Here is a 13,607-nt window from a genome sequence, read left to right on the forward strand (position 1 = left end):
CGGAAAGGCGGAACTCGTTTTGCTGCTGGCTGAAGCTGACGCTGACGCTGACGCTGGCGGTCGGCGGTCACCTCTTGCTCCCTACTGCCGCTTGCCTTCTCCACCGCCTCGCGTTCGTTCAATGACGCCGACCTTCGCCTCCCACTCCACGGGCACCGTCGAGCGAGTTTATCGCCCTTGATGCAGTTCTCCGTGAAACGACAGTACGTTCCTCGGCGACACGTTTGAAGGACCACTGGTAGGTTCGACCACGGCTCCTGTCAGCCATTAAGCCTTTTAGTTCCCGCGGTTTGAGTGATTGAAACTCGTCGTGGAGGAATATAAATGGGAAATCTGTCTCGTAATGAGATTAGTCGCGCCACTCGGCGGCTTTAACGCTTCTTGCTGGTGTCACGCTAGTTTCGGTCGAACTTCACTCCAAAAGAGAAAGCAGTATGCTAGCTAGCATTAGCAGAAGCATCACGCTAAAAGTGCCCGAGTGACTTAGTTCAAGTCGCAAAGTTTGTTAAATCCAACAACCCAAAAGTCGCGTAATTTGTAATCCAAACAACAAAAATGTTGTGGGAAAACTGGGGAGTTCAAAAACCTCCACGGGCGAAGTCAATGGTGCCCTGAGATACGAGTGACCTGACGCGTGAATTTTTTTTATGATAGGAGCTGTTGGACAAATTTTTGCTGTGATTTGCGGGCTTTTTTTTTTTAGATCCAAGCACTTGTTGGCAGCAGTGAAGTCAACTCACAAAAACAGGCAGCAGTAGAGGTGTCAAAATCAATCGATTAATTGCTAATCGATTATCTTATTAATAGACAGCTATTTTAATAAATGAGCAATCTTTTCCAGTTTTTAGAGCCATAAATTTGAAATTGTCCAAATTCTGATTTCTGGCTCTCAACAATAATTATTCTCTGATTTCTGTAGTCCATCCTGAAAGCAGACTGATTATCTTTTTGTGTTTAATCAAAACAAGGCATTTGCAAACATCTGCTTTAACTTTGAGAAAACAATGACCGAACCACTAACTGAATCAGTTTAAAAAGGTTGGTGAGTCCGACATCAATCTATCTTGTGTGCTAATTGCTTAATTGTTGCTTAGTTATTTTTTAAATCACTAAATCATACCAAATAAATAACAATAATTGGGTGACTGTATAAACAGTAATCAAGAAAAAAAAGTTCTGTAACTTGAATGCAAAATACAATTTTTATCAGACATTTTTTTTTTTAAATTTATTAATTGATTTAATAACATTTTGTTGCCAAACTAATCAAAACAGTTAAACCCGTTACCTATTTAAAACAATCACATAGCGTTGCTTTATGAAACTCTGGTTATCCTAATGGTAACAAACAATATGAAAATAGAAAAGTAAAGCTGCTGTGTATCTATTTGAACACAAATGACACGTATGTGAACACATGTAGACGGACAACAGAAACCTTACCGACACACACGTATTCTTTATCCTCTGTAAAAAATGAGTGCTAAATAGCACAGATTGCTATTTAAAGTTTTATGGTTGTTTGTTTCATTCTCCAAAATGGATGGATGAATGAATTGTTTCTCCGGAAGAGAATTTACTTGGTTTATTTATTGTCAGGTCATCATGTGGAGAAAGGCGTCGGTGGCGGCCCTGCTGGCCCTGGCGGTCGGGTACCTCTACCATGGCTGCCCCGAGCTGCCCGAGCAGCTCCTCCAGTACATCAGCCCAGACGGCCTTGAGTCGTCTCCGCAGAGCCAGAGGCGCTTGGAGCAGGTTATTTCCGACACCTGGGACTCGCTGATCACATTGCCCACGCGGCAGTGGAGCAGAGTGGCTGTCGGGTAGGTTTGACCTCCGCTTACTGGATGATGAACGGCGGGCTCACCAGCCAGGGGGTCCTCTGACCACTCAGGCATGTTGCGGCTTGACGTAAACGCTTCTTAAAATGAGGAATGTGTCCTGAGCACCAGCGCTTGTTGCTGCATACTCGTTTTCCCCAAAGTGTTCTCTTTGAGAACTGGAAACGTGGGGCTCAGATTTAGCTGAAACATCAGGATTTGTTGATGGATGGGGTTTTGCTGATTTGTTGCACTTAAGAATTTCTTTTGTTTGCGGGATATCTAATGAAATGTTTTTGAGTTTTTTTTTTTTTTTTTTTAAATCTAAGTTCAAATTACCTTTCCTCATTGAAATGAGTGGAAATGGCATGAAGCTGTTCCAGCGAAGAAAATAGCACTCAATTATATTTTTGTGTGTTATAAAACAAACTGTAATGACGTAGTGAAATTTAATGTGATGAAATAATTGTTTTTGCCACATTTCTTTTTTGCTACAAATCAGTGGACATTGTGCTATTCCTTGGTATAATTCAAACATTGACATACAATCCATGGAACCAGTCTTACTAAGCCAGTCATATTAGTTTTAATTCAATTCTTAAAATGTAATTTTTTATGGCTGGTTTGACTGTGAATTTAAACTGGGAGTGGAAATAACGCCTTTTTTTTTGAAGAATTGTTATGAATTTGTCAAATAGTTGTGTGTTGTGGAGTGAGTTGAACTAAGTCCACCGACAGCCACTAAAAACAGATGACGGGCACCAAATGGCTCCCGAGTCGCAGTTTGGACACCATTGATTGAATGTTTCCTATCCCCGATTCAGGGTGAATGCCTGCGTGGATGTGGTGGTGTCGGGGGTGGGTCTGCTGCAGGCACTGGCCATGGACCCCGGGAGCGGCCTGGATCACGAGGTTCTGCACTCCAAAGAGGACCTGAGGGAGGCGTTCGTCCATTACATGGAGCGCGGGGCGGCCGCCGAGCGCTTCTTCAGCAACAAGGAGGTCTTTGGGAGGATCGCACGGGCCGCTGCCGAGTATCCCGGCGCCAAGGTGATGCCCGGCGGACGGTCCTTCGGCGCTCTACTCCTTGGCGCGTCACTCACACCTGAAACGTGAACCCTTTCTGTCCTACAGTTGTATGTCGGAGGGAACGCCGCCCTCATCGGTCAAAAGCTCGCCACATATCCTGAGCTCATGGTAAGCAGGAAGAAACAATTGGGGGCTCCAACTCCAGGAGTAAGACCTTTGTACAATGGGCCCACGCATACTTGTGGTTTGGCACAAGCGGAATCACGTATTTGCAGATGTGTTTTTCTATATTATCACAGAAAACGCATTGAAACCCCGCACGTACTTTTCAGTGAGCGTCAATTGTGTGCAATCTTTCGTTTTGGGCTTTAGCGACCAAGACTAACTGGAAATAGCGAAATTATGTGACTTGTAGAATATAGACTCTCAAACTGGATCTTGATGAAATGTCCCCCCTTTTTTTTTTAAACACTGCAGGTTTTGTTATGTGGCCCAGTGGGACCTAAACTGCATGAGATGCTCGATGAGCAAATTGTTGTTCCACCAGGCTCCCTGCAGGAAACCGATGAGTACCACCTCATCCTTGAATACAAAGCAGGTAACATACACTTGTTGGACAAATTCCTCCGGAAAGCTGCTATCATAGTCTTGGTTTGTTTGTTTGTAAGCGCAGTGCAGTGGGTACAAAAAGTTGACACACCACGGTTTGAAGGACAGGCTTTTGGTGATGCATTAAAAAGGAGACCAAGATGAATCACTTTAAACTTTTTTCCTCACATGAATGGACCTACAGGTGAAAAAAAAATCTTGCTACAAGGGAAGTAAAAAGTAAAAAATAATGTAGTTGCACAAGTGTGCACACCCGCTTATAATGAAATGTCATGTCATGTTACAAGAATAAAATGGCTTACGCTCGGTTTGCCGGTGAGCTGAAGCCTATTCGATGTGGCTTTGGGAAAGAGGCGGGGTACACTCTGGACTGGTTACGAGGCCTTTTTCTTTTCACGCTATGACATCATTTCGGTCACCAGGCGAGCAGTGGGGTTCAACGCAGGCGCCTCAAGCCAACCGCTTCATCTTCTCGCACGACTTGTCCAACGGGGAGATGAGTTCACTGGAGACATTCGTGGCCAGCCTAGAGGAGTTTCAGCCCGACTTGGTGGTCCTGTCCGGGCTGCACATGATGGAGGGCCAGGGCCGGCAGCTGTGGGAGGAGCGGCTCAAAGAGGTGCGTATTGTACACCACAAGTGACAAAGTCACCTGGTGCAAATCATTTGTTTCTGTACTTCAGTCGATCTTTTTTTTTTTTTTTTCCTCTCTAAGGCATCTGTCTTTTTCGGACCATTTAGTACTTGCATTCTCTTGCCCAGTTAGCAATAGTGGTATTGTCTATAATTGAAAGTTGAAAAGTCTGTACGTTCTTTACTTTAGATTTGCATCATTGCATCGGTTTTATTTTATTTTTTTACACCAATGTTGCTGAATAAATACTTGTTTGATACAGCTCGTGAATTAGCTCACATTAAAATGTTGCAGGTGTAACTAGCATTGGACCCGTTTTGTTTACATTAACCTGAATTTTTGGTGGTGCAGGTACACCTCCACCTTCAGAGTCAACATGCTACATTGAACAGGTTAAAAAAAAAAAAAAAATGACTGTGTCCCCTCTTGGCAGGCGGTGGCAGCCATATCGGATATTCGTAAGGATATCCCCATCCACTTGGAGCTGGCGAGCATGACGGACAGGGACTACATGAACAGCATCATGCAGGAGGTACAGGTTGGAAACGACGCCGAAAACAATGGAAATAAGCCGTTCTGTCATAAAAGTTTTATTGAGTGTCCAGGCAGTTGCAGATGCATCTCACGAGATGTTTTTGAAGCGCAAAAAGGAAGTTAATTCATGAACGCGTTTAAAAGAACTCTGCTTGTATTTCATGAAACGGATCAATCAAAAGTATTTCTAAATGTTGAATTATCTGATTTTATCGAACGAAACCACTGGCATTGAATGAGTACAAGATTGTGTTGACCGACTGTGTTCCGTGCCGTCTTTGTGTCTTCCTGTTAGCAGGTCATGCCCATCGTAAGTTCCATCGGGCTGAACGAGCAGGAGCTGCTGTTCCTCTCGCAGGCGGGCGGCGGACCCCACGCTCACCTGGCCGCGTGGAAGGGCGTCCCCGACGTGGGCCAGGTCAGCGACATCCTCCTGTGGATCCTGCAGCACCACGGCCGCAGCGACCCCTCGTCGGAGGCCGACCTGACCCGCATCCACTTCCACACGCTGGCCTACCACGTGCTGGCCACGGTGGACGGCTACTGGGCCAACCAAGCGGCGGCGGTGATGGCGGGGGCGCGCGTGGCCAGCAGCCAGGCGTGCGGCACCCGCACCGTCGACGCCGCCAAGGTGGAGCTGAAGGCGCCGCTCCAGTTTCACAGTTCGGACTCTGAGCCGCGGGTGGCGCTCACCCTCGACCCGGCGGCTCCCGTGACGGCGTGGCGCCGGGGAAACGTCTCTTTCCACATGACGCCGGTGCTGGTGTGCAAGCAGCCGCTTCGGACGGTCGGGTTGGGCGATGCCATCTCGGCAGAGGGACTCGTTTACTCGGAGTTCAAGAACCAGCAGGGCTTGTGAGCGCACAGGTGCTGCTGCGTCTTCCGCTCGACACTGAAGATCCTGCCTATGGACACGTCACCTGCCTCCGCTATCGACCGTGGTTGGATTCTATGCATGGGGAAGGCGTCGGCATCCTGTCATCTTTAATTTGAAGGGCTCCAATATCTTCAAGTATGGTGTGCCTCGGGTTGCAAAAGAATGGGGAAATATCCGGTAAGTGGCCATCAGAAGTTAAGATGAGGAATTATGGAAATACAGTCAAGTCCTGCATATTTGCGCATCAGCCTTTGTCAATTTGTGTTGTGTGAGGATTTAGGTGTTTGGCTCCTGATGCACACCCTAATGTTTCTTTTTATTTTATTTTTTATTTTTTTTAAATAGCTTACTTGGTGTCTGAGTATCGGGGCCCCTGCCGGGAATCGAGCCCAAACTTAATGCAAAAAGTACCGTCAGCAATAACCGCATTGCTTTTACCTTCTAGTGGCATCTTTATGTCAAGGAAGTATCTTGAGGTCAGTTGACAAGCTTGTTCATTTAGACATTGGTTTTGCTTTCCCACCATCTTGTGACAACCATGAGGGAAATAGAAGCGTTTTTTTTTCATTATTTTAGAGGGGCATCAGTTGCACATAAATTTTCCGGTGTCGCAAATCGCAGGGGTTCATTGTACAGTGGAACCTCGGTTCTCGAACGACTCTGAGGTCGAACAAATCGGAGTTCGAACAAAAAAAAAGAGAAATTCTTGCTTTGCAGTTCGAACGCCGGTATGACGCGTGAGTGCGCACGCGAGGGTGGGATGCTGAGCGGCCAATTGACCAATTGTTGTCGCGTGCGGACGTGCTACGTGCTGCCAAGTGTTTTAGCCCCTAATCATGCCTCCAAAGAAGGTCAGTGCAAGCAACAAAGCTGCTACTAGCGAAAAAAGAAAAGTAGTGCGTACAACTATTGCATTTAATTCGGTGTTCGAACAAATCGCTTTTCGAAAAGGGTTCTGGAACGGATTATGGTCGAGAACCGAGGTTCCCTGTATTCCAAATTGGAAACCTTCCAATAGGGGTTAATGGAAATTAATCGAAAATTGAGGCTAACATAATTAACTTTTTTAAATACAGTATATTGTCAATTTGTGGTTCATTGCCCTTTATTCCCATGGAAAGTTTCCAACTTTTCTTGAAATTTTGCAACCATAGGTGTACCTTGTGATAAGTCACAGACATTCACATTTCAGAGCCAAACGGCAAAAGTCACAAAGGCTATGTCCACACACTCACACACCCATGTATTATTTTGTTTTTTTGTGTGCATGTATGAAATGTGTCCTGGCAAGGGGAGCAAATAGAACTGAAAGTACATGAAGCAGTAAGTCACCCACCACCGGCTAGAAACCTTTATCGGATGAGATTAACTGGACTCTGCCAGAGTTGTTCTGCTTCAAATGAGTCTGACAACTTCACCTTCTCGTCCCACTTTATTCGTCTTCTCCACCGTACAGTAAATCCTCCGATACCCGTCGTAATTACGTCAACCGTGAGGTGACCTCCCATGTCCCTAATTGGTGGACAACATTTAATCGTATTTTCTTGATTTTTGTAGTGGCACTGACAATGATTTGAAATGAGTTCCCACCTTCTCTCCATGTTGCTTTTGGGTTTCCTCCAAGTACTCCAACTTCCACATTCCAAAAAAAAGCATGTCATCTATAGGTGTAAATTGTTGTCTTTGTGTGCCCTGCGATTGACTGGCGACCAATCCAGGGTGTACCCAGTCTCTCGCCCAGAATCAGATGGGATAGGCTTGACCTCTGAGGACAGGATCTATAGAATTAGAATTAGCCAATCTTGCTTGGATTTAATGCAAATGCTTCCGATTGGCCAAACATTTCCAGGCAGGCCATAGCGCCATCTGGTGTTTTGTCATGTGCACAACAACCTGAAAATGTGTTTATATGTGGATGCACTGTACATATTTGGAAATAGGATCATAATGAAGGTATGTGTGGACATGGCCTTCACATTTAAATGGAACGTGACTTAACATTTTTGCTTGTAGAATGTCTGTCATGTTTTTCTTAGTTTGTTGCATTTTATGTCCAAAAAATGACATGAATTTTTTGGAGAGAAAATAGGTCCTGGAGTTTTTTTTTGTTTTTGTTTTTTTTTTTAACCCCGACCCCAAACAGTTGCTTCTGCATTGAAGATGCAAATTACAAACAAATATTTCTATGACCGTCCAAAGTGGAACATAATCTGTTCCAGGTTGCCTTCCCGGTTGGTTTTGTTTCAAAACTCGGGATGGGCAAGTGCCGATACCAGCTATCAGAATTTATTTTAAGGTATCGTGTTGTCGCGGAGGCTGCTGATACCAGCCACCAATACTCAAAGTTAAAAAAAAAATAAAATCTGACATCATGTCCTCCTAGGCAGTAAGTAGTTGGCGCTATGGAGTGGCACTTTGACACATCAGTGAACTATCCGTGTCCAAAATTTTATATATCATAAGTACTCGCGGTATCAGTACTTGGTATCTTTGAGTATTCAGAGTGAAAGCTTTTTTTTTTTTTTCCTCTTCAGCGGAAGTCATCAAAAGTCCAACTGTTTTAAGCAACATTAAAATATAAAGAGAAGTTAACTGTGCACTGTCACCTTGTGATATTTAAAGTAAGGTCCATTTGAAGCAGTAAGGTCCATTTGTGGTTCTGGTGCGTTATTTTTTTCGTGTAAACACAAACTCTAAAAACATCCAAAGAAAAATAGAAACAAGGAGTTCATCTTGATACTTTGAAATGTGCTAGACTTTGTGAGGCATATTTTTGTTCAAGTTCAAACTGTTTTGACTTTGGAAGTTCCGCTGGTTTTTTTTTTTTTTGTTTGACTGAAGAAAAGGAGCAAAATGTTTTACTTAATTTTTGTGCTCAAATTACCTCAACTGGCCGGTGAAAGCACTGAACTTTTGACGTCTTAATGCAAAGCCGACACTGCAATTTTAGTTGTTCACATGGGACTCTTTGCACTAGTAGAAAGGCAGGCAGGCCACAAAGGTGAATGTAACTCCGCCGCTTCATTAGCACGTACAATCTAGTCAGTTGGTTGTCTCCCGTGTTCTTAACATGTCATGTATGTCATGTTTTTTTTTTTGTTTGTTTTTTTTTGTGCTAGCCTATGATGGAAAGAAATCGTTGGATGAGACGACTTCATAAGGATGTGAAGAAACAATATTCCCATGTAGAAGGCTTTTTTTTTTTTCTATTCTTAAATCGAGGTGGGTAACCTGTTCTGTCAGGGACCATTTTAGTTTTCTTAGGGCCATACTAAACAAAAATATATCATGCAAATATCAAATAAATGGTTATATACACAAGCATTTGTTGTTTGAATGTTTGGGGTGGCTGTGGACACTTTCACACAAAGCGTGGTTAAATCGATGTTTGTTTCCACTTTTTCTCCTCCCCATAAATAACTTCAGACTCAAAACTACCAAATAATGCGGCTTTATTTTCACCCTTTAAATGTCAGTTTTGTTGTTTGAATTACTGATTTTTTTTATTAGTTTTCCCACCTATTATAAATAAGGGGGTTAGAGTCTTAGATATGTCCAAGATTAGCAACGAAGTGATTTGACTGCTATTTTGTGGATGTATTGTATGTAGGGCCAAATTCTTTTTGGACAGATTATAATCGCTCTGCCCGTATAAAACCATATAAATCCATTATTTAAGGCCAGCATGTCATTCCGAAGACAAATAGTGATCTTTAACATTGTTAGTGTTCCACATGACTAATTGTCAGCTGTTTCATTAAATTCTTAAATTTTTAGCAGTTATGCAATGGGTAAGCAATAAAAAAAAGAAAAAGTGTTCATGCAAATAAACACCAAGCCCCGCCTCTACTATTTATTATGCAGAATATGACTTATTTCTTTTAAATAATGTTTTAGGGATGAAAATTAACCTGACGTTTAAAAGGGTTTCAAAATCCTGAACACCATTTAAATTTTGATCAGGGTTGAAATGAATAAATTCGACCTAAAATAAAATAAGTGATATTAATATCAGTTAGTTTGGAACTTTATATGTTTTTGCCACATACTGTCTAAAGTCTAGGAGATGTAACGCTCGTGCAAGAAGAAAATGCCTGCTCTCTGTCAATAAGATTACATTTAAAATTGCCGATGTATTCGAATATATTTTTTACGACAAATGAATACTTCCGCCGCTGAAGTGTCTACTCCAGACCGATAGATGGCGCGCCAAACTTTAGTTGTGAGCACTTCCTGTTTAGCAACGACGAGGAAGTCAACAAACCAATCGCGTGCAACCTCGCGCAAACGCAGTCAGGATCGATCCTTTCTGACCACGTGCGGCAGCAGCACAGGTTACTTGTAACCAAACTAATCTTATTTAATAACATTATTATTTACCTGCGTCGTTCTTTTTTGGCATCGTCTAACTGTAAGTAACGAGGTGGCTGTGGTGTTATAATTGTTTTTTTTATGACAAAACGTGTATAAATGTCTGGAGTGACTCGTGTTCCCTGGCTATCTTTAAAAGCAGGTGGCCGGACGCCACATTAAGATTATCTCGTCAGTTTAGAATGTACGGATAAAATCAAAATCAAGCCGTGCTACCTTAATACATGTTTATATGTATGTATGAACGACAGTATGAAATGACGCTCAAAATACGAAACAGGATTCTTGGCTATCTTGAGCATACTTATGGACTGCGTGACGTCACGTATTTAAATCAACAGAACAAGTCACAAAGACGTAGTTTTTGTTTTAATATAATGCTGTTAAACCACCGTAAATAAAAACATTCTTTGGGGTAGGAATTGTGGATATGTATGAAATCTGGTTGTTTTAGCCAAGATGAAGAGACAAATTTAAATTGTGTAAATTCTTGCTTTATTACTTAATTACTTGTTAAGTCGAATGGGAAAGCTTCAAACGTTGGAATATATATATATATATATATATATATATACAAATATTAAATATGACCAGACCTCTTTAATACAACTTGATTTGTAGAGCGCATTTCACAACTGCTGCTGCTGAATAAATTTTTCTCATTGCACAGCATGACAGCGCTGATACTTTGGTCAACAGTTGATGGCAGGGACCCGTCAAAGGACTAAGGCCTCGTCACGAGGGCTTTTGAGCAATTACCGATTATTGTGCAAAAAGGCCATGTTGTTTCGTGCCATGGAGTGTGCGAGCAAGAAACGCAGGCAGCAGGCGAAGCGGGAAAGGACTGACAGCCACAGTGATGAACTCGCCAAGAAGTCCAACAGCAGTGCAGATGTTCGAAACAAAGATTCGACCCTGAGGGACACCTGGGAGGTGGACAGTGGCTTCTCAGAGGGAAGCCCCCCGACCAGCGGCAGGAGTTCGCCGTGCCCGAGCTCTTCCGTCGCTGTCAACTTTCTGGTGGCATTGGACTGTGAAATGGTGGGCACGGGACCCCACGGGCGCTGCAGTGAGCTGGGCCGCTGCAGCATCCTGGATTACCATGGCAACATTCTCTACGACAAGTACATCCGGCCGTGCGATCCTGTCACTGACTACAGGACACGCTGGAGCGGTATCCGGCCACAACACTTACAAGACGCCACGCCCTTCGCCCAGGCCAGGAAGGAGGTGAGTTGGCAGACATCTACTCAATCAAAATTTCTAAGTTAGTTTGAGTTGAGGAGACTCATTTTAGACAAAAGTAGTGCTTTGGTGCCAACTCGGTCCCAAGGAACTATGTTAAGGTACTGAATTGAGGGGGTTCGTTTTTGTAGAAACCTTTGCTGCCACCTAGTGGCATATTGGTGCCAAGGAACTAAAGTGAAGTTAGTGTAAGAGTTTTATTCGACAAAAGTTGCATTTTATTACCAACCCGAGTGCTAAGGAAATATGTTCAAGTGAACCGCAACTACATCCCTTTTTTTTGTGTGGGAAGGGTGGATGTCAAATTAAAATGATCATGCAATAGATCATTTCCTAACTGATCCTGGGCTGATTCTGATGAAATGAAATAACCTCTGCTCTTCGCTCATCCCGTGTAGATTTTGGCCGTTCTTGAAGACAAGGTGGTGGTGGGACACTCACTCTGCAATGACTTCCGCGCGCTGCGCATCCGCTATCCGCGTCACTTGGTCCGTGACACGGGGGCCACGCACCTCCTACGACACGCCGCTGGCTTTCCCCGCCGGCGGCGCGTCTCTCTGAAGATCCTGGCCGACAAGCTCCTCAACAGACGCATCCAGGTAAGCGTGCGGTTCCGATTATGGACTGAGCTTCTCTTTGAGCGTCACGAACGAGTGCGTATTCCAACGCGCCAGGTGGGGAGGAGGGGCCACTGCTCGGTGGAGGATGCCCAAGCCGCGCTGGACCTCTACAAGCTGGTGGCGTGCGAGTGGGAGTGCGAGCTGCAAACCCCGCTGATGGAACACCACTCGGCAGCGCGATACATGCAGGACGAGTACTGGCCTATTGGAGACGACGACAACTCAGAGGCAAACGCTTCCTAATTTATTCTTGAGTTCCTCTTTCCTGTCACCGTGACGTCAAACGTGCCGTACTTCCACGTGGCAGAAACGTCGATTGCACACGATTATTGAAAATGTCATGTGACTAAGAAAAGAGGCTGGAATGATTTTTGCCTTCTTTCTAACACCTGGAAGTACCTCTGTGAAAAGCTCGGGAGCGTTAGTGTCATCCTAAAGTTGTCATTATCTTCCTGGTTGCGTTTGACTTACTGTGCTGCTGCTCTTGTGATGTTTCAATTAAAAGTTGCGAATAATAATTAAAAAAAAAATTATCTTCCAATTTTTATTGTTGATTCACACTGACTGATTGACAGCTCTTTCGATTATTTCGGGCCCGCTACCGTATTTCTACTGTGGATCCAAAAACGGTAAAGAGATTCGGAATGTACGATGCCACCACGAAATATTAGCAAAACCCTAGTAGAGCTTCTGAACTTTATTTGGGGTTAATCGATGAACAAGAATTTGAAGGTGACTGATTGTGAACGCACCCACATTCTGCATTAGAGGATATGCGCGCTTATTGAATCGTAAAGTTTTTCATTCACATGGTGCAAAAGGATTGAGCTGAATTTTTCTGGCCTCATTTAAAAAAAAAAAATTTTTACATCACAAAAACTGTCGACTTTTATATATCCACTTTCCCTTCATAAGAATGTGGTGGGATTGTGGTGCTGTACCTAATTTTGTGGCCACTTGGTCAAGCTGAGGCCCTGATGCAAGATGATTGAGCCAAAGCACAGAGGCCGCATTGTTGCGCCAATCCGCATAACTTTGCTCCTCAAATCGCTTTCTTTCTTTAGCAGATTTAGCAGATTACTTCTCGCCATCCGTCAGGGGGAAACGTGTGCGGTGCTGTGAGCGGTGGGAGGGAGGAAGAGTACATGGGTGACAGAGTCCAGGTAGTTCCAAAGCAAAAATAACTTCTAGACTGTTTAAAAAAAACAAAATTATGGTTATTCTGGCGTTGAGCAAACAGAATTTTTAGTCTGATTTCATGTTAGTGCAAACAAAAAGCGTCTTCATGTCAGTGCTTCTCAATTTTTTTCTGTTATCCCCCCCAGCAACTATAAATAATAGCATTTTCGTTGCAAAGCAAACCTACACCGTAGAGTTAATAATTGCAGCGCACAATGGGCAAGGAGAGCTCCACTGCCACCTACTGGAGTGCATGTGCAATTACACTTAAATGTCGTTTGGTGGGGGAAAAGCACTGACTTTTTTTTTTTTTTAAAGGAAATGTGGCGCAATCAAAAGACAGACTTTATTTTCGTTTTACATTTCGCTAACTCTCTGCCGCTCAAAAGTACCCTGGTGCCTACAATGGAAAAAAACAACACCTGGCTCCAGATGATCTCGTCGTGCGCCCGCTTGATATAAAATAGCTGGAGACATTTCAAAGCCACATTGAGTTCTTGCCTTAAGAAACGTTGAGCAGCCCAGAACACGTTGCAGAAGCTCACAGTCACAATGGTCACTTTTCACAGTCTTGGAGGAATGCAATCAAATCCCAAACACTGTATCCCCAACATTACATCACACACGACCACAATGGAGATTGAATGGGCAGAGCGAGGGGGGGGAAACATGTCGGGCTGTAATCTGCG

General features: G+C 43.7%; 2 protein-coding genes across 5 annotated transcripts; both read left to right on the forward strand.

Moving 5' to 3' along the window:
* The first annotated feature begins 12 nt into the window (after window positions 1-12).
* adpgk (ADP dependent glucokinase) lies at window positions 13-8,827 on the forward strand. 4 transcript variants are annotated; one of them, XR_015844153.1, is made up of 9 exons: window positions 13-238; window positions 1,600-1,823; window positions 2,645-2,870; window positions 2,955-3,017; window positions 3,327-3,447; window positions 3,881-4,077; window positions 4,526-4,624; window positions 4,922-6,126; window positions 6,487-8,827. XR_015844153.1 is itself a non-coding variant. In XM_088299483.1 (8 exons), the coding sequence occupies exons 2-8, from the start codon at window positions 1,606-1,608 to the stop codon at window positions 5,483-5,485; spliced, it is 1,488 nt and encodes a 495-aa protein (XP_088155609.1). In that variant the 5' UTR covers window positions 13-238; window positions 1,600-1,605; the 3' UTR covers window positions 5,486-8,827. The 4 variants fall into 4 exon arrangements, 2 of the variants coding, with proteins under 2 accessions (XP_088155609.1, XP_088155610.1); XR_015844154.1 differs by having other exon boundaries at window positions 4,922-5,680; window positions 8,623-8,827; XM_088299483.1 differs by having other exon boundaries at window positions 4,922-8,827.
* A 919-nt stretch (window positions 8,828-9,746) lies between these two features.
* Window positions 9,747-12,870, forward strand: isg20 (interferon stimulated exonuclease gene). The gene is made up of 4 exons (XM_088299102.1): window positions 9,747-9,914; window positions 10,545-11,104; window positions 11,518-11,718; window positions 11,794-12,870. Exons 2-4 carry the CDS (start codon window positions 10,577-10,579, stop codon window positions 11,980-11,982), a joined length of 918 nt encoding a protein of 305 aa, XP_088155228.1. The 5' UTR covers window positions 9,747-9,914; window positions 10,545-10,576; the 3' UTR covers window positions 11,983-12,870.
* Window positions 12,871-13,607: the final 737 nt, after the last annotated feature.

The sequence above is a fragment of the Idiotropiscis lumnitzeri genome, chromosome 6 (assembly GCF_059441095.1).
Source record: "Idiotropiscis lumnitzeri isolate Australia: NSW breed Sydney's pygmy pipehorse chromosome 6, RoL_Ilum_1.0, whole genome shotgun sequence".
Taxonomy (NCBI): Eukaryota; Metazoa; Chordata; class Actinopteri; order Syngnathiformes; family Syngnathidae; genus Idiotropiscis; species Idiotropiscis lumnitzeri.